Source organism: Pezoporus occidentalis, unplaced genomic scaffold (assembly GCF_034315485.1).
Source record: "Pezoporus occidentalis ecotype Australia unplaced genomic scaffold, CSIRO_AGI_Poc_V1 ctg40, whole genome shotgun sequence".
NCBI classification, from domain to species: Eukaryota; Metazoa; Chordata; class Aves; order Psittaciformes; family Psittacidae; genus Pezoporus; species Pezoporus occidentalis.
In genome coordinates, this window is record NW_026915725.1 from 2,304,324 (window position 1) to 2,332,010 (window position 27,687).

The 27,687-nt window shown below is 36.0% G+C and overlaps 1 protein-coding gene and 1 long non-coding RNA gene across 12 annotated transcripts in view; one reads left to right on the forward strand and one right to left on the reverse strand.

The window, feature by feature from the left end:
• The window catches only part of LOC134171437 (uncharacterized), a 36,931-nt gene extending 26,323 nt beyond the window's left edge, over nucleotides 1-10,608 (forward strand). The window contains exon 3 of the long non-coding RNA XR_009967631.1: nucleotides 10,088-10,608. This is a non-coding gene — a long non-coding RNA (uncharacterized LOC134171437). The remainder of the gene's footprint in view (nucleotides 1-10,087) is intronic.
• Nucleotides 1-27,687, reverse strand: part of ARMC3 (armadillo repeat containing 3) — a 60,595-nt gene that overhangs the window by 13,306 nt on the left and 19,602 nt on the right. For 9 of the 11 annotated variants that reach the window (XM_062633630.1, XM_062633634.1, XM_062633637.1 and 6 more), the window contains 9 exons: nucleotides 26,994-27,119; nucleotides 25,123-25,191; nucleotides 24,622-24,797; nucleotides 23,110-23,304; nucleotides 22,104-22,287; nucleotides 16,680-16,832; nucleotides 16,449-16,554; nucleotides 2,807-3,056; nucleotides 1,473-1,609 (listed from right to left, as the gene is read on the reverse strand). In XM_062633630.1, the coding sequence (XP_062489614.1) occupies nucleotides 1,473-1,609; nucleotides 2,807-3,056; nucleotides 16,449-16,554; nucleotides 16,680-16,832; nucleotides 22,104-22,287; nucleotides 23,110-23,304; nucleotides 24,622-24,797; nucleotides 25,123-25,191; nucleotides 26,994-27,119 (1,396 nt within the window). The remainder of the gene's footprint in view (nucleotides 1-1,472; nucleotides 1,610-2,806; nucleotides 3,057-16,448; nucleotides 16,555-16,679; nucleotides 16,833-22,103; nucleotides 22,288-23,109; nucleotides 23,305-24,621; nucleotides 24,798-25,122; nucleotides 25,192-26,993; nucleotides 27,120-27,687) is intronic. The other 2 variants (XM_062633638.1, XM_062633639.1) reach the window with 2 other exon arrangements.

Below are 27,687 nucleotides of genomic sequence, written 5' to 3' on the forward strand. Positions count from 1 at the left end.
ATAAAGCTGCACCAAAAATTCTGTGAAGACCTGAAAACAAAAAAGAAAGACTTATACAGAAACGGAAACACTGACACTTTTGAAAAGAAAAAGTTAGGGATAAACCCAAAAGACCCACAGGCAAAGTGAGACACAACTAGTCAGGGACTGAAACAAAAATAAACATTTCATATGCTGCAAGTCAGAGAGGAAAACGTAGACCTATTACTCAATGTGGGAAGAAAACTCGTAACAGATGGCACAGAAAAGACTGGAGTGTCTGATGCCTTTTTTGCTTCAGTTTTCATAAAAGAAGGTTGCAAGCAGATGCCTGGTAGTAATATTAACAAAGAAGGTAGAAACAGTAGGCTTAGTATGTCTAGAAAAAGTTTGAGGTGGCAAAGTTAGCAGCCCCTGAGGATATCTACCTCACACTGCTCTATGAATTGGCAAAAGCAACTTCTGAACTGTTTGTAATTGTATTGGAAAATTTAGTGAGGACAGGCTAGGTGCCAGGGGAGTGGAGAAGGGCAAAGATTGTATCTACATTTGAAAAATGAAGAACAAGGAAGTTACAATGGAGATAATTCAGCCAAATTTCAGTGTCCAAGGAGCACCATATCAAATTATTAAACAATCACTTTGCAAGCAACAAGAGATAAGAAATAGCTATTTTGCGTTTGTCAAGAATAAATCATGTAAAGCCAATCTAATCCTTTCTGTGATACGGTAACTGACTTAACATACAGACAGAAGTAGAAGACATGAGAGATGAGTTGACTTAGAGATATGTTTTGACTTTAATAAGTCTTTTTGCACATTCCTACTTTGATACTCATAAGCAAGTCAGGGAAATATGATCTACATGAAAATAACATGAAGTAGTGCCTGATGGGTTGAAAAACTATGCTTAATGTATTATTATCAATAATATGCTGTCAGACTAGAAGGACATAAATTAGAGTCCTACTCTGATAACTTAAACCAGCTTTTGTAATTCAGATATTAATATATGGAACCTGGACTTTCTAAGAAGGAATAAAACAGAGGCTTTTTTATGTGATACTTTAGCACACCTGCAGTTAACCAGAGCTTTAAATCAAATTTAGCCTGTGCATATTAAATAAAATTTACTGTATACTGAACTTAGCCCAAAACTTTAATTTCAGTTTCATATGTATGAGGCACTGCAGTCCCTAATTTTGAGTGATGCAAGCACACCTTCAATGTAAAGCCCAACTCAGTCACAAAAACAATAAACATTTTTATAACTCCAGACAAAGTCTCTTTTCAGGTTTACGTTTTTTCTTAAGCCTTCTGTTACTTAAAATCAATACTATGTAATCTATAACATCAGTAGTGCGTTAAGTAGCTTCTGCTTACCAAAACATATAGCTTAACTTTGTTATTCTGCTATAAACGTGTAAAGATCAACTTAATAGAATTACTGCATCAAAATCTTCCCTCTGCCCCTCGATACTATTTCTACTCACCCTAGCCTGCATAGTTCAACAGCAGTTAGTTCATCACTTGCACAGATCATAACAGCCCAACAGGCATTTCTTCTGACTTCTTCATTTTTAGAATGCAGCAGTTCAACGAGTGGTCCCAGTCCACCTGCTTTTCTTAACTGCAAAAAAAAAAAAAAAAGAGATGATGTTGCCTCTTACATATTTCATTTATCTCAGCAAGAACTGCCTGTGAAATTCACCTTCCGAAACATTCGAGCCATGTAGACAAGCTATGCTGGGCTGCTAGAAAGATCATTTATGGGGATTCTGTGCTTCTGTGAACTTGGCATAGGCTAGAGCTGAAGCAAGATTCAGGAGCAGAACAAGGCACACATCCGTTCTGGCTCTGCCTTGATTTTCAGTTATTAGATTGTGGTATGGAAACTGAAGAGACTGTGCAACTCCAGACTGCCACAGAGAATTACACAGCTTTTTCTGTGTTCTGTTGCCTCCTAGCAACTTACTTACGTAACAATTTATTTGAATTTGTATTGTATTGTATGTATGACAATCTTATTAACGTCCTATTCTCTTGTGTACTACAGTATCTTTCCTATACATGCTGGAGGAAATATTGCTCATTTGGATTTTTGAAGAGAAAGACATTTTAAGGACACTGAAAGAGGTAGATTAATTATCTATGCCCCTTATTCATGTCCTAATTAAAAGTCTTGACCCATGAGAAAACCCCAGCTTAAGATCTATGAATGCACATAGGATCATCCTTATTTATGAAAAGAAAATAGCGTGACCATTGATAAACAGTGAGAAGTTCAACTTGCTGGATGCCACTGATCAAGTGATTAATTATATTTTGAGTTTTGCCTGAATTACATTTACTCCATGTACATGCAGTATCTTATCAAACAAGGTCAGGCACTGCCGTTCCGGCCTTGAAAATGGGCAATAGAACAATGCTGAGGGAGAGTAAAGAGGGCAGAGCTTCTCATCTTCAAAGTTCAGATGACAGTTGCAGCTGAAAAGCCATAATGTTTAATGCTCATAAACATGAGAATTAAGATATAGCCCTTGTGCAAGCTCATCAAAGCCAGTGAAAAGCTGTAAAACATTAATATGGTGCAAGCAAATGCAACAGTAAACATAGAAATTAAAGAAAACCCTTTCCAAGTTCTCATGACAAACTGAGCTAAATTCAGCTGAACGAAGCTATGATAAAAGTGAAAAATTAGCTACTATCTAGAAAGCCTGGGACTTTTAGGACAGACACAAAATACAAAGATTCTAGGTAAGAATAACAGCAACCTCAGGATCTAGAAATGTCATAAAATAACCACAGCCCAGAAGAGCAGCTTTACCTCAGTCCTTGCATCAGCATCACAACCAAACACAGTCACAGCAAATGCTGCTTTGCTTTGCACTTGGTTGTTGGTCGAGCGCAGCGGTTCTGCAAGCACACTCATAATACCGTGGCTCTGGATATTTACACGTAATGGCTCTTGCATGGCCAGATTTGTTAGAACTGTAGCAGCATTAGCAATGGCTCCATCTCGCTGAGCATACAAGGTATTTAATAATGGCTCAATTCCTTCAGCCTCAGCAACAGCACTAGCAAAATGAAGGAGAAGAAAAAATCTTTGTTATTTTAGGACCATTTTTTTCTTCTTAGTGTTCTATATGTCTCAACTAAATTAGTATTACATTTCAGTATTTTTATATATATGCATGTGTGTGTATGTAATGCGTGTAATTTATATATGACTCATGGTGTGAAGTTCAAGAGGCACAATCTAAGCAGACAAAGTCACAAACTTCTGGATTCTTTGACTTATTAGCACATGGATTCTTTCTGAGGTTCTGAACAAGTGAAGTAAATCTTGCATCTTTTCAAAGGTGCAAAATTTCTGTATCTCTAGTTGCAGGCAAATGCCTCTGCAGACTTACCACCTCTCCCCATAACCATTCTAGCACAACTTCTAATAAGGATTACAGTGCAGGGAATTTCATGCCATTGTTCTTTGTGCTGTCTCTATAAATTTCTGTGATCAGATATCTAGGTGGCATGAATAAGTACACCAAGTTTCTGCCATTCTTAAAGAGTAGGTGCACATAATGGAGTTCAGTGCAACATAGAAGATATTGAGCTGGCTTTATACAAGCTGATTTAGACAGCAGGAGTACAATGGACACATCAGCACAGAGTTCATGCCTGGCTATGACTATGGCTCCGCATTAAGATGTCTGTCAGAAGCAGATCCAGTTTAAATATTCCCTCTGCTCCCAGTTGATACTGCAGCCGTAGCTGAAGGGTGCTGCCCCTCAAAAGTGCTGGGAAAAATGCTGGTGTGGCCAAGTTCTAAGCTAGATGTGCAACAAGCTGCTTGCAAATAAAATTGGGGAAGATTGATGCGTTTTTTTTAAGGATCATTTCACAGATTTAGGTTAGAGAGCAGCCAAGGAAAAAAAAAAACAGTTTATGAAGCACTACTAAGGAAATAGTAACTTCAGGCAGGAGACAGCAGACAGTGCAGGCAGCTACGCTATTAGAGGACACATTTGCAAATTACTTAAATCTGATGTGTTGCAGAACTAATAATCATGTGGGCCTACAGCTCAGTCACAGCAGAAGGAGCTGGCCTATGAGCCCTTCATCTCAATGCTGCTGTTCTGCTGCTGGTACTCACTGGGATAGTGCCTCTTAAAGGAAAAATAACAAAGTCAACTTCAGGTATATATTTCTGGGTTACCACCTCATTATGTATTCTTTGGTTTCTTTGCCATAGGCAAAAGAAACTACTGAAACCAATGCAGTTTACATTCTTTGAATGCCATAAAATATTCCATAACTTGAGATTTTTGTTCACCTTCTTGCCAAAATTTACTTCTTTGCCTATACCATCTTACATTCACTTCAGGGGTGCTTTTCCCAATGTCATTAGAAACCAGCACACTGTAAAAACTGAATTGTCTTTGTGCTAAGCTCGCACATAAAATTTGATCAAATGATTTGAGGCATATGTCAAATTTAATATCTGCATGTAGCAGTTATACATTAGGCTCATCTGTTTGTTAAACAAAGGTTGGCATTATTGTTAGCAATGGAAATGCACAGATACCAATTTGAATTTTCTTTGCAACTGCTTTTTATACCTTCTTTTATATATTGTATATATCAAAACCATAATAAACTCTGCCACCTCTATACAAGCATAGCTAAGCACTTGAACAAGAGAAGAGTGTACATTTTTTATAAGTTTTGCTAAATTTCTGTCAACACCTTAATAAGAGAAATCTGGATGTAAAAAATCTTACTTTTACTGTAACAGTGTTTTACCAAAATCTAACTGGCTTTTGGTAACTTTCACAGTTGCAAAAATAAACACAAGCTTACAAGTATTACATATACAAGAAAGAGTTAAGCTATCAAAGACTGGCAAGGCATTGATAAAAACAAAAAACCTCAGGAAAGCCACAGTCACGCTCTTACGCAAGCAGGATAGAAAGCAGAATACGTGCTAATGCATGCCATATAATCCCATTTCATGAGCAACACAATGTCGATCTCACTGTGAACTCAGCACAAGTATCTCCAGACCAGATTTTTTTACTTCTGAGGCTACCTGCAACGAATCAGCAGAGGCTAACGGGGTTTGTTAGTCTGATCTTTGCCTCAGCAACAAGGCAATGGCAGCTGTAGCACTGGAGCATGGGTATAAGGAAGTCTGGCAGCCAGGCAGCAGTTTAATACAAGCACTTCAGTCTCTGTTCAGAAGTGAATCCCATGTTTTCAGATGTCCTGCACTACACTCCTCAGACTGTCTTCCATTAGCCCTTTACCTGGGTGACCAGATAAAGAAGAGCTGAAAACATTTGGTTTGGCTTGGTTGGTGATTTTTTTTATTTTACTTAGGTAAGGCCACTGAACTTCTTTGGTTAATAATTGTCTTCTCTTCCCCATAAAAATTTTATCCAGACTTCCAGCTTCAGGAGTGCTGTAGCTTTATCCAGGCTGCTGTATATGAAGAAATCCTGGACATGTCAATTGCACATGTTAAGGATCAGCTATACACCACATGTATCACAGGTTTACCAGAAAGCAACACATGCATAGCACATGTAACATGACATGATGTCATGATGTACCTGCTGGCAAAATGTGGGGAGAGACTTACCATACATGCACATTAAGGCATATCCATAAGCTTTTTCCCCCCCAGATTATATCATTATACAGTATACACACAAATACCTTATCCAGGGACAAAAATAAAAAAAAAAAAGAAGGAAAAAAAAAATCAAAGCTTTTCCTGTACATTGGATACATCAAAATTCCAGGATTTACAGGACAGATAGATACACTACATGAGATGCATGGCTGCATCTCACAGGTGTAATATATCCAATATTTCTGCAGTAAGTACGGGACTTACTCTTCCTATACTACACCTAATAACACATGATTTCTCCCATAGGAAATCCTAATAAACATATAGTCCCTAACAGACTGATTTCAGGATGACACATGGAACTGAATGATGTAGCCAATCACATTAGAAGCAGATTCACTGTAATTTCCATGAAGCCAGCAAGTACACAAGTACTTAAAAAAAGAGCAAGGTGACAGCTTCTGGTGTGTTCAGAGTTGACCTCAGCGAGGTACAGAGCACAGCCAATTTTCTCAAGTGCCACTCAACTTCAAAAAGGTTGAGAACCACTGATTTAGAAGTTCATACATATTTATTTGAATCCTGCCTTCTACTTCTGCCCAGATTCATTTTGAAGCACAGTTTAGTGATGGTTTAGTTTAATCAAGAGCACAATTACAAAGCAAAAAGAATTCATGTTAGAAGTGATGAAAGCGGGTAGTAAGAGCTGAAGGTAACCAGTACCTTTGAGAATAAGATTTTAAGGGGCATAAACACCTGAGAGCAATGCTGTGTCCTGGTGACAGAGATACATACAGAAGAGGTTATGAGGGAAGAATGGAGAATCCATAGATAAACACACTGCTACTCCTTAGCCCTCCAGAGAAGGCCTCCATAGCACTGTCACCCTGGGCCACAGAGCTCCAGCTGCTAAAGAAACAGCAGTACCCGACATCAGAATGGAGCTGAAAGAATCAATATGCTTAAGCTTTTAAGGTGCTGAAATACCACAACATTAAGATCTCATCATGAAGATCCTCATACCCTTCCATCTTGGGCAGAGATACACATTGTGTAGATTCTTATTACAAAGAAATAAAAGCCAGAGGAAGAAGCTTTTATCATCACTGTCTTTGCCTAATGTAAATGAGCACTTGCCTCTCCCTGCCTGCAGAACACATCCTACTGAGACTGAGCACTTTGTCAGTGCACCCACTACAGGACTACATCGGATTAGCTGAAAAAAAATTACACTATTTGATGTGAAAAAGGAATAAATTATATAAATACACAGTTTTTTTCCTCCATGTTGTGTAAAGATTCAAAATACATCAAGTACCCTAATGGAAAGAAAAGATCAGGGAAAAGGAAAAAAGATAATGACAAAGGAATAAAAAAAAAAAAAAAAAAAGAAAAAAGATCCATTTGCAGTATCACCATGTTTTTTTGAAAATTGGAAGCCATTTGAATTACAAACAAGCAAACAAGAAAAACCAGATGAGATAGGTGTAGAAATTGCGGAGCTCAAATTAAAGTTAAAATAATTCAAATGTTATGACTAATAAGCACATGGTTATGATTGTGAGAGTGCCTAATCTAATAGGGTTAGCCATTTACCTTAGCCAGGGTATATATGGTTCAGGTACCCTAATGATCTTAACCATGCTCTGTAGTGAAAGAGTAAAATTCTGATTACACCTGAATTCAAATTACTATGTACAGGAACAGCTAAATTATTTTTCTCAAGTGCCATTGAAAAGACAAATATTAAAAGACAAATATTTAATTGAAATTATTAATTTTAAGTATACATTGTAACAAGCTAAGAGATTTTCTTGAAAGTTCACTAAAGATCACTCGACTCAACGAATGCTGAGAGTTTGAGACAAATGCTTTCTTCATTGGTTTCACTACAAAAAGAAATTAAAAGTTGACAATAAAATAATTACCAAAAGTTTCACAGTGCAGATATTTTTAAACAGTTACTTTGGAGATGCATCTGAATTTCACTGAATTGAATATGTTATTTGTTTAGTTGTCTGGGATGCAATAGGAAAGCTCAGACAGTGGCAGAGCATTGTGAGAACAATCATCGGTAAAAATTGATCCAAAACTCCATGGGTTTTTATTTTATTTTTAGGACTGTAGGCTTTCTGGCACAAGAACCACCTCTTTGTTGGCATCACATTAAGCATAATAGTTCTATCACCAACCAACCCTCCCAGCCATGGCAAGAAAGATAACGGATTACTTACTTAGTGCATAGAGAATGGACCAGCTAGCTTTTCCTCCTGAAGAGAAGGTCTAGCCTAATGGAGCAAGCAGTTATCCCTGTCCAAAACACTGACAGAAACCACCGAGACCACCCCCAAGCCCTTAATGTAAGCTACGTCCCCCTTCTGACTGAGGATTTAACACAATTTCTGCTCAGAAAAAATTCAGATTTCTCCTCCTCACAAAGACTGTTGGACTCCTCGTGGACTTCATTTTCCAAATGTATTTGCAACCACATGCTTAATTTCTGTGCAAAATTACTGTGATTGTGTGTGAGTGCTTAGCTAGCCATTTATGCCTGTGCATATCTCATTTTCATACATAATTGCATGTAAATTATGCATAGGAATTATGCATCTAATTACACACACATTTTTTTTAAAGTCAACTCTGTTAAATCGCATGACTTCTTTTCCACACAAGGCATTTTTGATCCAACTCTATTATGTAATTTCTGACTGAGAAAGAATATCATAACCAGAAGTTTGAAAAAAAATCAAGAAATATCTTCCTTTTTATTCCTTAGATGTATTAATATTCTTCACTTGCCTTGTTATGCCATTAGAATAATCACATCCAACAAATCTCTTCTGCATTTACCAAAAATTTCACTTTGTGATTTAATTATTTCAAAAGGAATTGACTGTTTATACTGTATGCAGTCCCTTGTATTTTATTTAAAGATTAATATTACTTTTGTTTTCTTCACTATACCAAGGAAATTAATGTCAGTACGTTTATTCTGAGTAAGGGAATCTAGCACAGAAGACTCTGATCTACAATTTAGGGCCCCTTTGTGCTACAATAAAAATAGTGATGATATCAGCAAACCATATTAATTTTTAATTTCAGGAACTGACCCCTCTATTCCTATTTTTTAATGAGAAGTATCTTGTTAAAACATCAACAAACCCCAAGCTCAATAAACTCCACAGTCTGGAAGCAATAAAACCTTAAACTATCTGGATTAGCAGAGCCTGTAACACCTGACTCTCATTTAGCACTACAGAGATCTTCTGTCACTGAACCCATCTGACAAAGTAACACAGAATTCAATTCTAAAAGTGGAGTATGCTTAATTTAAAATATTACAGTGGCATTGGTAATGAACTATCTATTTGTGATATCGGAGCCTTTAAATTATAATATTATTTGCAACATTTATTAAGAATCTTTGACACGTCTGCTATAATGAGAAAGGCTTGAAATTCAGCAACAGAAACTCTTTTTTTCCCTTTAAAGATCCCACATAGCTTCTGCCAGGATAAGCTCATGAAAAAGATACCATCCCCCTCTCTCTTTTTTCCAATTCAAGAAGCAGTGTATGAAAAAAACAGTAACTCAGCACAAATGTTGAGAGTCTGTAACCCACATTGTGACAAAAGCAAAATAATAGGGAACATTCAGGAGCTGCCAGAGCAGCCTTCATGGAGGTGTAAGGGAAGGAAAGAAAAAGCTGAAGCAGGATCCTCACAACTCATTTGGACACACGGACTGAGGAGACAGTGGCTCCTCTTCATTTTTGGAAGTACAAAAGAGCTGTGCCAAGTCAGTCTCTCTAAACATAGCACTCAGACTGTGAAACTTGACTCTATCTTTCACTTCTGGATAAGTCTTTTCTGGACAACTGTGAACTTCAGTGGCAGCAATCTGCTTTGCTTTGCTAAAGGCTCAACAAGGATTCAGGTGGAGAAACTTATGCTTTTAGTTTTCTCTCTCAAAAGTAAATCTCTAACATGGTATACATATACTACTAAGTTAAGGTAAAATTACTGAGGTTGCAAGTCAAAAGGGTTAAAGTTACTTGTGAAAGTTTATTTTTACCCCCTTGTGTGTATAACAGTCCAATTAGACAGCATGCTACAGTCAGTGCACAGGTTAAATTCACAGCAGGACACAATTAAGTTTGCATGATCAGCTATAACCCTGCAATTCCCTTATATAGACTTAAATAACTTCACACTACACTTAAGTAAGTTAAAGCATATACTTAAATAATTTACATGTAATTTAGAAATATGTTACAAAGAAAATATGCGTGTAAAAGCACCAATAGATTTGCCTGAAATTTACTCAAATGTAAAATAATCCTTGCTACTTTTAATTCAGAAGAAGTATAATTAATCTCAGTGCATATAACCGAATGTCACTGTAGGGATACACACTCAAAAGAAATCATTGTACTTGTGCCACTCCTTTAAACACACTTTTCTCCACCAGGCTTAGGAATTCTCCATCCAGGAAGAGAGAAGTTTCACCTCATCCCACAGAAATCTACCATGGGAAGTTACAGGTGACAACACACATGCACCAAGTGAAAGTCCAGCCTTCCACAGCTAAGATAAATAGTGACCATACTGCAAGGCTTTGAAGGTAGGAGAGTGCAAACAGCCTGAAAGAGTTTGCTGTATCAGTAAAGGGTAGAACTTCTTAGGTTCTCATGGACTTAGGATGCTGTGAAATGAGATTTGTGTTAGCTAGAGCTGAATGTTCTAAGCTGGTCTGTGCCTTCAAGATAAAACAGGAAAATGCATAACTTTTTTTTGTTTGTTTGTTTTTTTGTGAGAGAAGGGTTGTAATGGGAGCAAAATGCAGTTACAGTGAGTCCACAGCAGGACTTTTCTATATAGCCACACTGTCACAAACCCAAGAGAGAAAACCAACAGTTGGCTGAGTGGAACATTTCGCAGCTGCCAGCAAGGCATGATTTTGGATACTGTCCGTGGGTTGCGCATCAGTCATCTGATGTGATGTTAATGTCACAGTGGGAACCCATTTCTGAATGACATCCCAGCAGCAGGCCTTGATTCAGCTTTTCTGCCAAGGGAGAAATTTACCATAAACCAGTTTTCAATGGAAGTCAATATGTAATTTGTAAGGAAAAGCTTGTGAGCTCTTGGGTAATGACTGCATTAGCTTTTCTTCTTTGGAAAGCACCCATTGCACTGTGGATATACAGTAAGAGACAGTCAAAGGAGGAATCTGTTCATGGCATGCATTAAATGTATTTGCGAAGAGCTCAACAGAATGGGTGCTAATGTAAAAAATAACAACACAAACCACAAAAGCCACAAAATCCCTTTACCTTGCAGCACAGTGGCTCAAAAATATGATTCTGTCACTAGGGGTCAGTATTAAAGCATATTACCTTTACACAATGCAGCTAGCGGCATTCTATTGTTGATTCCCTCCTTCAGAAACACAAACTTACGTTATAAAGAACAACTATTAAACTGTAAAAAGGACAAAACCCATACAATGGATTATTTCCTATTTCTGTTCTTAAATGTAGCTTTCATGTACTAGAAATTTTGGTTCCTGTTCTCATAATTTAACACATATATTCACGCAAATGTATTATCTTATGTAATACCGACGCTTCAATATTGACCCATTTATGTGAATTAGGTTCCATCTACAGTCTCGAAAGAAAAAAGCTGTGATTAAGTTTCCCATTTTCTAATAGGGAAGATTACTACCTAGTGATATTATTACCTAATGGTAACAATCATTACTTCCTAACGACAATAACAAAATTTGAAATGTAAGAAAACTGGACGTTCTTTAAATTTATTCCTTGACAGCTACACCTGTCTTAAAAAGAATACAAATCTGCCGTGGATACTGAAAAACTCCATTTAAGAAGGTGAAAGACTCTCACTACACATGAGCATTATCCACATGGAATAGACTGAGGATGTGCTATGTTGAGTCATTAGATCAGTATCTGAATTTCAGTTTGGAATAGATGCAACACCCACTGAAGTCAAGGGACTGACTCACTTTCTTATTACTGGGCACTGCTCATAACCAGTGAGTTCACAACCTATCTCCCCATGCCCAGCCTACTCCCAGATCTTGGAAATCTTGATACATGTAAGAAAGCAGGTATTCTGATGCTGCAATAATGCCTGTAACTGCCTATATAGACATACTTTTGCTTACTTAAATAGGTCCACTGAGTCTTGGAAAGAAGAATTAGAAAATTAAATAACTATTTAAATATATAATATTTAATGTACAAATAAATCAAGCCTGCCTTGACTTTGCAATTTTTGGGATGATACTTTACTATCTCGAATCCAGATAGAATATTTATAAATAGGTAATGTGACACTAATGATAAACCCCAGGAGAAATATTCTGACAGATCATAAGTCTGTCATGCACCACAATTTCCTGCAGCCCTTAATGCAGCTGAACCAAAAAACATCCCTTTCCTTCTTCCCCCAGACCAAACTCTAACTGAATGCTATAAATTTTGCGCTTAAAGTAAACAATTTAAGACAAATATTATTGAAACTGTTGATTAGTTTTCATGTCCAGTACAAAGCTCTAAATTTCAGAGCATATGTTTTTCTTTAGTGGTAAGTCCATTAGGTGCCTAGAATTCAGACATTGCCAGATTTATGAAGACAGCTATTAGAAATGGCATTTGTGCTATGACAATACTGAAGAAAAGAGCTAGTCAAATTAATGTCTAACTGGTACACTTAAGAGCTTATTTCTATGTGTTGCTTCTAACTAATATAATATTTATATTTAACATGATTAGCTTATCCTAAATACAGGAAAAGCAAAAATAATTGATTATACTTTAAATGGGAAAAAATATGCAGAGTGTGAAGTAAAACGTTTGCTCTGTAGTGAGTTGTGTAGCACAGAAGGATTTGTTTTCCTGACCAATAGATGGCACTGCTGTTTCTTTCTTTGCGTGTAATTTTTCAATTCGTGCATAATGTACGTTATTGAAGTGACTATGCCTACATTTCCCGGTGCTTGGACACATCAAAACCAGACAGATTTCAGAGATTCTTTAAAATGGCATTCTGCTGTCCAAATAACTGTATACAGTTTTCAATAAAGCAAGTTAGTGTTCTGGATTAAAAAATGGGAAATAGATGCAAAACCCTAGCTGAACATAATTCTCTTCTTCTCAGGAGCAGACCACAGAAACAAATTCTGACATATATCAAGGGTGGTGTTGGAGTTATACAAGAGTAACATAGCAAAATGATTTCTTTGTTGTATGTTAGAATAAGTACATGGGGTTTTAAACTGCAATATGCTCCGCAATTTTATTTTTATTTAGCCTAATTATTAACAAGCTTATGAAGAATTTATCATTAAAAAAATTCTGTCATTACTTTCAGATAAAATCCTGATAAAAGCATCATCTGTGGTGTCAGTCTGTAAACTAATGAGGCTTTTGACTACCATACTTTCTTCTGTGTGCTACTGAAGCATGACACACCACCAGCTCTGCAGCAAAAATTTGAATGTTGAAATATTTTAGAAGTTATCCATAGTAATTGTATGTGTTCCAGTAGATATCATATTGAAAATCCGTGTTTTCCAGTAAACCTGAAAACTCAAACAGTTTGCATAGGACCCATGTTCTCTTCTGCTCTAGATCTTTGGCTAAAATACCATGGGGGTCAGAGTCATTCATGAATTTATTTATTTTTGCCAAACTGTGGTTGCTTGGGGACTTGTTTGAAATGACAAGCTGGTCTCCGTCCCGTTTGTCGTGAACAGGTGTTCTAATTACAAAACCTCCACCATATTTGACACCTTTATTAGCTGTCTCAGTTGAGAAACAAAGGATTGATTGGGTAGAGGTATAGAACTAGCCTTTCATTGCTGTGGGGAAGCACCTAAAGGTCAAGGTTAATATACATTAGTGGGGGGTAGTATTGCCCATTGCCTATGCTGTTCTTGTGTTATTTATCAATGGAAGACTTTATCCTTAGGAGCTAGCTATTGTGGGAGCCTTACTGACACAGCGTGGTTAAACTTTTTTTTTTCCCTTTTTTTTTTCCATATTACAGGAAAAACAGATGCTTCTTGACCAAATATTCCTAACAAGAACAACAAATCTCCAGCAAAAATAGCAATGTTTTGTACTCTCCTTACATTCTGTTATATATACTGTACAAAATAAAAGGGCAAGGTACACATTCTTCAATTGATATAATACATGCAAAAATGCTCATGAAATATGGCAGAAGATATGTAGATGAGTTCAACAAGATTGATTTCTTGGGTGGTAAAAAGTAAAAACATTTATAGTAAATAGTCTTCCTCTTTACTGTAGTCATTTTGTTCTTGCCACGTAAGGTCTACCTGCTACTACTAGCTTTATGATTTAATATTCTTGGAAGGTTTATAACCAGAATCTAATATATAACCAATACAAGGACACTAGTCTCATTAGTCTCATTTGGGACTAGAGTACTGTCAACATAATTACACAGCAAAGTCACGTTATTATAAAAGCATATCAGCATCTTCATTATATATACACTTATTTTCAGTGGTTTACAAGACACTCAGAGAAAATATTCCAGGATGAAATATGATTATGGTAACTCAATCTGGAATCCATTTTCTCCAAACTATTTTTTTTCCCTATTACGAGAATGTAAAATAAATATGGGCCAGATAGTCAGTGAGCTGGAACTATACCAATTTGTATCAGCCGAGGGTTCAACTCTATATATTCATTCATAGATCCTAGTCACACTTGGACCCTTCTATGACTTATTAATGGTTTTGATTAGAAATGAAGCTTTGAATTATATAGTCGCATGGCATTCATCCAATATACATATTTATGTAAATTATTGCTTCCTGATTTTCACAGAAGACCTGTGATTAGATTATCTGGTTCTTCCATATTGTACTTGGAGCTGGGTTGCAAAGAGAGAGCGGTATGTGTAAGCCACCTTTACAATTTCTTGACTCTGCCCAGCAAGAAACAAATACGGACTTCATTATAATGCAGAGGAACAGAGACAGCTATTTCCCTGCCTGAGGTCTCAGAGAATTGTTCTAGCAGTTGAGCTAAACAATGTCCTGACTATCTCCTTGGCAAAAGAAACTGAACGAGTTGGCATAAGCTGCTATACCAACTCAAAACTCTCCAGAGATTTCCTTTTCACAATGTGAAGCCTCAAAGGGCTGCTCTATGAAAAACAGCTGTAGCAGAGCTGAAAGTTTGACCCCTAAACTCCAGTACTGTGCTCTTTTTATATGTGTATGACTCCCACTGACATCAACTGAAGAGTCATGCGCATGAGAAGAGCAGAAAATCTACTATGTGAATCCGAGAACAGAGTTTTATTCTCTTGTGTCAAATTATGGCTCCATCTGGTAACATTAAGTGAATACTGGTGACTGTAAGAGCTGAATCAATAAATTGAAACAAATAATTTATTTGGTGAGTTATTTTACTTTTTCACTTCAAAGAATGCCTGTGAATGGATCACAACTTCCTTAAGTATATTCCAGGAAACTTTTAAGTAATTTTATTTTATGGTCTGTTAGTTACATGTGATTACTCATACACGTCAGACTGCTCCACTTCTTTTCTCTAAACAGAACTTTTAATAGAGTTTGGGTAACAGAACCTTGCAACTGACAATAGAATTTAGCTGATACAATTATTTTGGAACATATAGTCAGCTAACCATCCTTTGTTAGTTATCTTGGATACTGAAGTTATACTTTTCGTTTACAGCATGCACTAAGAGCATTCTCTATTACTTGGGAAACAGTAAAAAAAGGAAGAGAAAGACAATGTCAATATTCAGAATATCTGAGTGCTATCTCACCAAAGACTGGGTTTAAATTAGTCAAAAAAGCTGCATGAACCATCAAATTTTAAAGGATACCTTACTGTCCTGGGTTCAGCAGTAGCAGTCATTTTTCTCCTCCTTGGTAGCTGGTGCAGTGCAGTGTTCTGACTTTCGGCTTGGGAACAGAGCTGATAACAACGATGTTTTGGTTTGGCGCCTCATGCTCTGCCAGGAGGAGGGGAAGCCGGGAGGAAGCAGAGACAGGACACCTGACCCAAACTGACCAAAGAGGTATTCCATACCACAGCACGTCATGCCCAGGATGTAACTGAGAGTTACCTGGAAGGGCTGGGAGACTGTGGGGTTGGAGGAGGTATGGGTCGGTGCTTGGTTGGGCTTGGGGGGCGAGTTATCGGTCGGCTGGTGGTGAGATGATGTATTCTCTTCCCTTGTTATTTCCTTTATCATTATTATTATTGGTGGTAGCAGCAGTGATTTGTGTTATACCTTAGTTACTAAACTGTTCTTATCTCAGCCCGGGGGAGTTGCATTTTTTTTGACTCTCCTCTCCATCCCTCTGGGAGTAGGGGGAGGGCAAGAAGGGGGGGGGGAAGTGAGTGAATGAGCTGTCTGGTTTGGTTTAAACCATGACACTGATTTTGAATTTTCAAAAAATATCCCACATCAAATGCCTTAGACTACAAGGCATATTTTCCTCATATGTTCCCTTAAAAACATGATGTATATCTCTGCTTTTATTGCATCTGCCTCACACCTTTCCTTGATAAAGCAAACATTAGTGGAGATTGCGTAAGTCTTGTAACACTGATGAGAAACAACCTATTCCAGATGACACATAAGCACCAAGAAGTGCCTTATAGTCAAATTCAAACAGACCCGCCTTGTAGGGTAAGGACTAGGTAAAGCATTCTTTAAAAATCAAAACATCACTTGCGTTCAGGTCAGTGTTCTAAATAATAATTTAATTATTGCAGACTTACCTTGCATTACTAGGACTGGCTGCTGTCAAATTAACTAATACTGTCACTGCAGCTTCTTTTACCTCTTCATTGTCACTGCTTAGCAACTGTACTAGCTGGGGAATCCCTTTGAAAGAAATAATTGTATACATGAACCTTTAAATAAACCATGGCAGTCTGTGAAATTATAATATGCTCCTTATAAAAGGAAAAAGCACAGATTCTCAGTTCATTCCTTCCCACCTTACTTACCCTGGAGTCCAAATGCACGTTTGCTAGCTGAATTCGCACACATGGCAGAAATTGCTTGGGAAGCAGCAACTTTAACTCCATCATTATCAGTTTCCAAAAGGTTTATGAGACACTTTTCAACCTCTTCCTCATTTAAGATATTTCTATTTTCCGCTTTAAATGAAAAAGAACAATAGCATTAACCTGTGTTAATTTTCCAGATCATCAAAAGGACATGATTTTGATTTCGTATAGTTGTTTCCAACATAACACTTGCTTTTGATCCCATGGAAATCAAAACATATTAGTAACAGAGGCACCAGCAATTAAGAAATGTACACAAAGGCCTGATCCAAAACCCATTAGACTTTCAGTGAACTCTGAATCAAGCCCAGAAGATGACTATTAAATACAGCTTTAAAAACATATAGCCCAACAGAATGCGAAATTTGTTCTCTATAAGACTTAAAACCACAGAATGCATACAGGCTTGATGAAAACAGCTTTTCCAATTCAACAGATCATACTTACTCAGCATCATGCTTAACTTTGGTTTATGCTAACAAAGCCAAATGCATAAAATTGAAGAACATAGCAGTAAATGTACAATTGAACTTGGTGGAGTACCAGTTAACATACTACAATAGCAAAAAAAAACACAAACCCCAAAATGCAAGGGGTGTTAAAGCTGAATTTTAAATTCTGCACAGCTTGCAGTTCTTGATTAATGCACACTTTGCAGAGAATCTCAATTTTGTATTTTAGCCTCGTGACACAGGGTTCACTGCTGACCTACACTGCAATGATTGGCAGCAGCTAATGAAGGACATAGATGTTCCCTTCCTCTACACAAGTAAAAACATACAGTGTCTACAAAGTATCTACAGACATCTGATAATTACACTAATGAACTCACTCATCCCAAAATGGGTGAGATCATAAGTGCAGGTGTTTGTTAGAAAGAGCCCTGAGGGTAACCTTCTTAGCCAGAAAGGCACAGGATGGCATAGAAGCCCTACAGTTATGAGGGTCAATAAGCATTTAACCATATGCATAATTTAAAGTGGATTAATTACATGCCAGAAGTTATATCTACATGGCAAAATTTTCAAGTGTATCAAAGAAATTCAGCATCTGAGACGTCAGTAGGAGTTTGGTACATTTGGAAATTTTACCAGTGCTTACTAATGCTTTGAGAGAACACTCATTTCTTTGAACTGTTGGTTTAGGATTAAAAAGTTTAAAAAGGAAAGAAGAACAACATAAGCATTCTTTTAAATAAAACTGAATATGTAGAGAATAAAAGTAAACAGACAAGTCCACAAAGCCAAAAAAAAGAAGTTTGATTGAAAACCTGGTTACAGCAGAAAGGTGTCAATGCACATACATGAGACAGTTAGCTGCTTTCTCCTACCCAGCTCCATTTTAAATATTTCTAGAATCATCAGAGATACACAACTGAAATCACAAAGCAAAAGATGCAATAAATGAAAGAGAAAAGATTTTTAGCGTCAGCAGAACCTTGGCCACAGCCTTGATGAGTATCAGCCAGCTCTCAAGAGAAGGCCATAACTGGGATTACAGACCATTTTGACAGTTTCTCAAGTATGCCGCTGGCCTGTTGCTTTCCAAAGTAGTCCATAATCCCTAATAATGATCTCTAGATCATTAGATCTCTAGATCTCTTTATGCCTCAGTAATTTGGTTCTTGTACAGCAAGTTACTTATTACTATACAGATTTTCTCAAAAATTATTCTTGCTTCTAAAGGCAATTATGGTGATGGGCAAGCATTTCATTTTAAAGATAATTTATGCCTATATGAAATACCAGTATGAGTAATTTATTTGAATTAGTGAAAATATCTATTTAAAATATTTTACACAGAATAAAATTTTTTCAACAATGTGAAGAGATTTTGGTTTTCAATTTATGGCAAAGAGAATGTATCTATATTTAGCTAGCTAGACAGATGAAAATTAATATTTTAAGATCCAGGTCCCTATTCTATTTAAAGGATGTATATTTTCTGCTAATCCTCTCTCTGTTTGTGTGAGTTGTTTCCTTTACTATAGAAAAGAAAGAATGTGCAATTGAAAAGCACCCTTTGTACTTAAGCCCTTCCGATGTCAGTGCCAACACTGTATTTACAGTGATGAATTTTCTGACCCCTAAGTAATTTGAATACTCTGATTTAACACAAAGTGAAATACTCAGGCACATCCTACTAAAAGAGTCTGGAGTACTAACACTTCCGTCCATTTTTTCATGCACTGATCCCATCATGAGCCAACCTATGTTTTTCAATGTATTTTCCTATTACCCCTTCTTATTCCAGAGGTTCTACTGGTTACTTATTCATCTCATTGTCACCACCCTATGGAATTATTTATACCAATTTCAAATGAAAAAGTTAATGTTAAATAATATCATGACCTCTCACTGATCTTGAGTTGAGATAACCCGGATAAATAAACCCCTGTATTATGAAAAAGCATGTGTTAATCAGGCTACAGAGCATGGCTAGTATGCCCCCCTTTGAAAGGATTTGCATTTAAATACATGTAAAGAACAGGCAGAGCTTCAAACCAGGTTTAGCAGAGTGAGGCCAAACTCAAGTGAGCATGATCATCATTTTCTTCGTACACACTCCATATCATTTTGTTGTTGCTGGTGTGTCTGGAGCTGTCAGGGGAAACTTAGGTCCTCTTTAATCAAGAGTCCAGATAATCCATCATAGATATTCAATTTATAGTATTAAATTATATTTTGAATTCCTATATGACTGCATTATTTACTGGGCAAGGAGGGAATCACAGTAAAATTCACCACTGTAATTCTAAGCATACAAAATAAAACCATTAATAAGTTAATATATTAATTAATAATGAATTCAAAATCATGTTACAGAACAAAACAAATTTTCAGGGGCAATCAGATGATTGTACATAGAAATATGATCATTTTTACTTTATTTAAACAGAACAGCATCCTAAAGATGCTGTTTAAAATGGAATATAGTGATAGTACCATGTAATTTATACTGATACTGAGAATAGCTCTTAAGGGATACATAACAGCAACAACAACAAAGTTACAGGAGTCCCTTTCCAAAGGGCTGAAAGGGATATAAACCAAAACTGTTTGCTATAATCATGTCTATCAGGAAAAAAAAACCCAAAACTAAATCCCATCTGTCAATAATAATGGTTTCAAAACCAGACATTGCTGTGTACTCAGCTGCCACAATTAAAAAAACAGCTACATTTATGTTCCATCACAGCAGAAGAAAGTTTTAAATTTCTTTATTTTTCTCCCGAGTATGCAGGAAATGTTGGTAAATTGCAACCACAATTATCAAACCTGAGGAATGTGGGCTACTGTATGGCTATTGTAAATTTAGTGAAAAAGTCATGAAAGAACTTAAAGCTGCACTGTATTATACTGGATTTACATCAAGGCAAGTATTAGTATAGTATACATTAGTGTTACAGTTTGGATAGGCTGTTTAGTATATTTACAACCAGAAACCAACCAAACAAAAATGAACTGCAAACATTTCTCTTTTCTTTTTGCACTTGGACTGTTTCTTATAATGGCCCCAATGACACTTTTCCTTCCACTGGAAGGTTGACTTTAGAGCAGTAGCTGTATGTATCTGCAATAAATTCAGTACTACTGGGGGCAGAAGCAAGTTGAACATGTTCAGCAGCAAGTTGACTGGACTGGGTTTTCCACTGACCGGTACAACATATTGCCCTTTGTCTAACTGGTTGTCCCTAAAATTCTACAGCTGGAAGCAAATATTTTACATCTTTTTGGATCTACTTTCTCATCTTGCTGCATTCATGCTAACTGTCATAGGCTGAAGAAGAGAGCAAACCTTTATAATGAAACTACATTGACTCCATTTGTAAAGAAGTATGACAAGAAGATGCATCTTCACTGACAGTAACATCCTATGATATAAGATCATAGCTAGCACTGTAATATATTATGTGTAGCTCTTGCCACCATGCTTTTAAAATGTTGTGTTCAGATATCCTTCTACTAACAGCTGCTAAAATATTAGACCACAAAAACTGAAAAACATGTGAAAGAGGAAAAGAAGGCTATGCTTATTTGAAAATAAATATGAAAAAGAGTAAGATGCAGTAGAAAGTAGCAGGAGCAAATATAAATCTGCTTAGCATACTGCTTACAAGCCTGTCACAGGACTATAAAAATGATACTGACAGTCCTAAGTAGTATAATAAAATGACAATACAGAAAAATACACAAAGAAAATACTGGCATAATAAAGTCCCATCCTATCTTTGATACCTAAACATTAATGAAAATAACTTTCAATGACTTACAAAGCTTCCAATAGATAAAAGCACACAGAAACCCACAGAATACTAAGAAATACTAGAAATACTCTTTTCATGTAACATTTGCAATCCAAATAATTACAAATATTCAGGATGTCAAACTAAGCAAGGCGAGAAAAGAACTGGAAAGACAGGATGGGGAAAGAAGAAAGGAGGTCTGAATACTGTAGAAAGGAGAGATTATTTTAGCCATGTATTAAATTAGAGAACATGTTTGTAAAATACACATAAATTAAAGCCATGATTCAATTATGAGATGATAGAAATTTGAATGAAATATTTAAGCTCTACTGTTAAATTCATCAAAATCCCTTGACTGTATTAAAATCTTCTATAGACAGAAGTATATTATTTCTTACATTGCATTTTGTTACACGGCACTACTAGGCATATGTTGTAACTCAGAAGCCGATACATGGAAGGAATTTCAAATGTAGATTTATTTAAAGAGTATCCTTGTGGGCAAAATGATGAGCATGTTCTGCCTAATTCAGAATGCCTTGGTGAATTAAAGAAAAGTGGATAAAGAAAGACTATAGGATGAATAATTATAAAAAGATGACAATGAAGCTATTTAACTCCACTAGGAATATTAATCTGCAATGCATTTGAAAGGCTTGTTTTTCATGTCCCGGTTAAAGGAATCTGTATTTGAAATTGCCTGACATTTAGAGGGGCAGTTGTGTGCAGAAGGAAGTAAGCTTGCTATTAAGTCTTAACTGACAGGGATGAGAAATAGTGCCAGCAAAGGTGGCTTAAGATGGCAGTTACCTGGCATCATTGGACAAAAGGTAAAGAGTGCTGTATTTTCCTTTCTGAGGACATTTTGAAAGAATATATTACATTTAAAAATAAATTGAGGCAAAATCTTAAGATTTTCATATGTATCTATACATACATATCCTAGCATCCAATTGCTGCTCTGATTGGTAAAATTCATCACTGTAATTTATTGTTGCCAGTGTTTTCATCAGCACAAGTACTACCCTCAACCAGGTAAGATGGAATCATTCTAGATAAAAATTTACTTCATAAACAAATCCATGTGAGTAGGTTTTTAAAAAGTCACATACAGTCATAAGCTGCTTTGGTAATTGCCTTTGCTGCATTCTTCTGAATATCGGGAATGGTAGAGTCTCCTACAAATGAAAGTAGCTTTCTAAGGCCTCCTGACTGCTGAATCAGTTGCAGAGTATGCACATCTTCGAGACAATTTCCCAACACAGCAAGAGCTTCCACATGTAGATCACTGAATTCCTAGTAAAGAAAAATCCCCAAACAAATAACCTTCAAAACAGGACTAAAATATCTTAATCATTTAACATTGTAGTATAATTGTCATAACTGTCTTTTGGACAGTCTATTCATACTGCAAAGTACATTATTTTCATACTCTTTTTTTTTTTTTGTATAATTTCTGTGATGTGCCTTGGGATGCAACACAATTTGTCAAAATCAGTAAAACCCCCAGAATTTTCTCATTTACATCAAAGTGGGGTAGGCAGGTAGGATCAGAAAGGATCTGTCATCTGAGAATTTCAAATACTTCACAAATTTCTCTATGCATTGCATTTCCCATGGTGACAGCTGAACTCAAGAAGCACTAAAATGAGTTTCATAATAGCATAAACAATAGAATTTCTAATGCAGGAAATTATATTTCAGGCCATTGATATCAATGTATATTCAGGGGAAAAAAGAGCAATGTTCAAACTAGGAGCCAGCACCAGGGTTCAGCATATAATCAAAAATTCAGAGAAAACATCATATAAATTCAGAGAAAACATCATATAAAAAGCTATATGGTGGATTTTTCTGATATGTGCAATAGTTTGAGAAATGGATAGTAAATACAAAATAGTATTACTAATTGCAAAAAAGCAAGAAAACAAATACGAACTGCGGTGAACCCTTTTGCTCCCTTTCTTAATCCTAGTTTATCCTATAACAGTTCCAAGTAAGGAGCTCTTTCTTCTTTTATCCTATTCATGTTATTCCCATAACAGGGATAATATTTCTCATTAGTCATACAAACATTAGCAGCAAGAACAAAAAACTTTTAAGGCAAGTGAACTGTACATCAGTTTCCAGTATCGTCAGAAGACAATCTAATCCTCTATTTTCTCCCAGCATTATCCTGGTTTCTCCATCTTTGCTAATTACTTCTAAGGTTTTAAGGGCTAGCAACTGAATAACTGGGTATTCAGATTTCAGTAGTTCCAGCAAGGGTGGAATTATGTTCAGTTCACGAACTGCAGCACGGCTTTGAAAATCCTGCAGTAAAATATTCAACAAAGAATGTTAATGATAGAGAATATAGCAGTACATCAATTCCTGACTTTACAGAAAGAACATAAAAAATCTGCTTTCAAACACACAAAAAAGTCAATATTCCAGAATTTCCAGTTCTGAATATTTCTTTCTTTTCAGCTAAGAATCAAACTGAATATAATCAAGCCCAACCAATCTTAAATTCCAATTTTTTTTGCATGACTGAAGTACACAGAAGCTACAGAATCTTGTCCTAAGGAAGCCTATTTACTCTTGGTTTTGCCATGTTTGTCTCAACACACGTTTCTTTGAGAAAGTTTTTTAAATTTAGTTTTATCATTTTGATTTACCTTAGTGGGGGGAAAGCAGTTTTTGCACTTTACTGTGGTTGCTTGGTTATAACTTCCTTTGTTTTAGTAATTACAAAATGACAATTTAAAATTTCAACTTTAAACAGTGTATATGCAGCTTAATAAAAAGACAGTAGTAGATGTATTAAAATAGAAAAAAAATAAATAAATTACAATTTGCTTTTAAATAGCTTATTGCACATGTGCAGCATGCAATTATCCTTATCAATATAAGCAAGCACCAGGTGCAGTTATCCAGATATACCCTGCAACAAAGACAGCGAGATAGTAAAAAAGGAGAAAGAGTAAAATGTGATTCTGAATAGACATGCTCTGATGCCCCAAAAGAGATAGAGTTATAAACTGAATTCATTATTGAATTGATTCGCTTAAGCCATGGAAAAGAACTGCCATACAAATGCACCATTCTTTTGCTAAGCAGCATATGGATGACATTAGTGCTGAGTGTGAAAGTAGCCAATAACAAATCTGTTCCTCCCAGTATGGAAAGTAGCTGTTGACAGCATTCACCTCTGATTAAAACGATGTTCAAAACTGGGACTATGGACTTGCTGGCCAAAACAAGGCACAATGCAATTGTTAGTTCTTTAATTTATAGCATTATTCCAACCTTTGGATAGACAGGTTATAACTCTAATTACCAAGATTAACATTTTCCAACTAAGAAAACAAATTCATATTTAATTAAAGAAATCTGAATCTGATTCTGATCTCACTTACTTTGCTGTAGAGAATGGATAATTGCATTAAGTTCAACAAAATGAGTCAAATCAGCTATATTTATAACTGATGTAACAATCAGGGACTTGGACGTAATGTTTTCAAATACATTGATGAACACTGGGGAGTAGAGGAACCAAATATTTAAAACTTATTTACCCTGTAGAGGGTGGCCAAGGGGGATAAGTGCTTATCTGACTCTCCCATTTAAAACAACAACAAACTTTACCTGCACCAGGAGGTAGATACATTCAACTGAATTCTTCTGAACATCAGGATCAGGGCTACCTAGCAGCCTGATAAGTGGTTCTAATCCACCTTGCTCAAATATTTGTACTTTAGTAGTATATTCAACAGCCATATATGCAAGACAGAGAGTAGCAAATTCATGAATAACTACATCTTCTATGGGGAAAAAAAAAAATTGATCAAGTTTAATTCAGCACAGCATATGTTCACTAATCCTATGGTTTAAAATATTATTTGAAGCCCATAAACAATAGCTGTTAACCATACCTGACATCTCCATAAACATGTTGATACATCTGTACAATGAAAACCACTACTCAGTGAATAACAGAACTACTTCTATAAAAGCAATTACCTATTTAACATATAGTATGACAAATAAAAAATCGCAAGGAAGATTTTATAAAATTGTATAATCAAATGGCAATCATAAATTATTTCTGAGTGTATTTTTACCCAAGGAATGAATACTGCAAGCTACCTTCTGGCACCAGGTGTGATATAAGTGAATTTGTGACATCCAGTTCCCTCAGTAACTTCTTGACATCATCTACAATAAAATAAATACAAATATGAAGTCTTTCATTTGACAATCTTGGCTTGTAAATCCTTATTTCAATCTTGAGAAAAAAAACAGATTCTGCTCAAGGAAAATGTACTTATGGTTACTCCCTGAGTGACAAAAAGATCTGACTAGGAATGACATGCAACTGAAAATATATCAAGATCATAATGAGCCTAGAAAATATTAAGGAAGTACCAGATGACTGTCATTGACATTTGATATATATGAAGTTCCTCAATACTTCATTGAAACTTGATTCAAAATATATGCATTTAGCAGGCTCTGATCAAATATTGCACAGTTTTAGTTGTCAAAGGAGTCATAACCCAATTAGTTAAAATTATTTGTGGTTAAGATTATCAAATTAAAATCAATCTTTCTGTTATTTAATTTTCAAGCCATCACTTCCTTATTTTATGCTAACACAACCCACACTGCAAATTGAAAATATGAGTTATATAGGGTTTATTAAAATTATAGTAAAGACTTTCAGAATGCATTTTTACTGTTGTCAATGGCAAACTAGTAAAACCACAATCACTGGATAGAATAACAAAAAACATTCTTTGGGACAGGCTTTATGTGATCTTACAGTGCCAAGTTGTCACTATCAATATATTACAGTATTGAAATAAAAGAAAAAAGTTGTTAAATTGAATTTACTTTTTTAAAAAAAAAAAACAATTAACCTATGAATATAATGGAAGATCTTCAGTCATTCCTATCCATGTTGGTGCAACAGCATTGAAAGCTAAGTTCTGAAGGGAATGATGGTATGCAACTGCCAAGTTGAAAGGAAGGTAAAGAGCACAAGGTCCAGTGCAACATGAAAAGCAAGTAGCAGTTGATGAGAAGACTTGAATACACCATGGAACTGGGTATGTTCTACCAACTGGGTAGAACATCTACCAAAATAAGACCTGATTAATTATATTCATTAGATGTAGGCTTATAAAGCAAAGTAAAAATAATAGCCACTAAAACTCAACCTTACATCACTTATTGTTTCATCTTCAGGTATGTCTACCTACCACTCACTACAGCCTGATTATTTGGCACTCAGCCACCCAGCATGGATGCAATACATCCATTCTTACTTTATAAAAAGGTACAAGAAAATTTGCATATAGAGTGTTTAAATCATTTAATAATGGTATGGTTACAGTAGGTATACCACCTTGACGTGAATGTCAATGTCATATTGTCTTAATGTGAAAGATTCAAGACTACTTGAATTTCACTAGTTCAGATACAGAACAAAACATTTGCAACAGCACTGACCTGCTAGAGAAGCTGGGTAAATATGCATGCCAATGCTTGATAGCTCAGGCTTTTTTTTTTTTTCCTCAATACTTGAGTTAGCTACTTTAAATTTAACACATTTTCTCCCTTATCACTGTAGTTACACTAATGCCCCAAGTAACAACTGATATTTAATCAGAGCATTTCATGTAGATGATAAATACTACTTTATCCTTCTCCTCCAACTTTTGTAAAAGAATGTATCACGTCCACATTGGTGGGCGTCTCATGCAGCCAGACTTTCCTTGACAGACATAGCTCCAGTAATAGACTCTTTCAATTTGGCCACATCATAACAAAAATAAGGGTTGGAGGAAAATTAACTTCTCTTGTGATTTTCTTTTCAAAATCAGTGGAGTTCATTCTAGCTCAATTTGTTCCTTTGTTCTGGGCCACTATATAGTTTTTTTTTCACATGGGCCACGTATTGCTTTGATGACCACACTCATACACAGCAGAAAATATTAAAAAATGGAGAATCTTACAATTAGAAGCCATGATGCCAAATACCATGATGGCATTTCTACGTACAGTTGGATCTTCATGTGAGATGAGTTTATACAGCTGTTCCACAGCACCAAGACCAAGAAGCGTTGCTTTGTTTTCATCACCTGAAGAGTAATTAGGTTAAAAGTTCTATAAAAATGAAAAATGCTCACAGTTATAATGTCACAAAGTAAAGCAGCTACCAATCTTCTATTGGACAAATAACAAAGGCCTGGACAGGATCCTGGGAGTTGGTCTAATCTATACCCCAAATAACATATGCATCTGTCAAATAGTATCAAGGATTAATAATGTCTAGGATTAATTCACATTTGTAAAGCAAAGGATGCTTTTGTTTATTGGACACCCAACTCATTTGTTGGAGACTGAAGTGGTAGTACAAAAGACAGCTTTCTATTTAGTGAAGTACAGGTGAATGGTATCATTAAGAACCTAATTTTATTTTCTTCTTTTCTTGCCTCCCAATTTTATTTTCCTCAAAATAACAGTTAATTCATTCTGAGAACCCCTCAACTGAAGCAGCTACCAGGATTTGGATCATTAAATGCCACCTGAGATTTCTACCACCTGAGAATGGAGCTCTTTGTAGCTGAATAAGCTCTGGCCACGCAAAGAACAGAAGTGTTTTGTATGATTACAGCCTTCTTTCTGCTCCTGCTTACTCAAAAAACC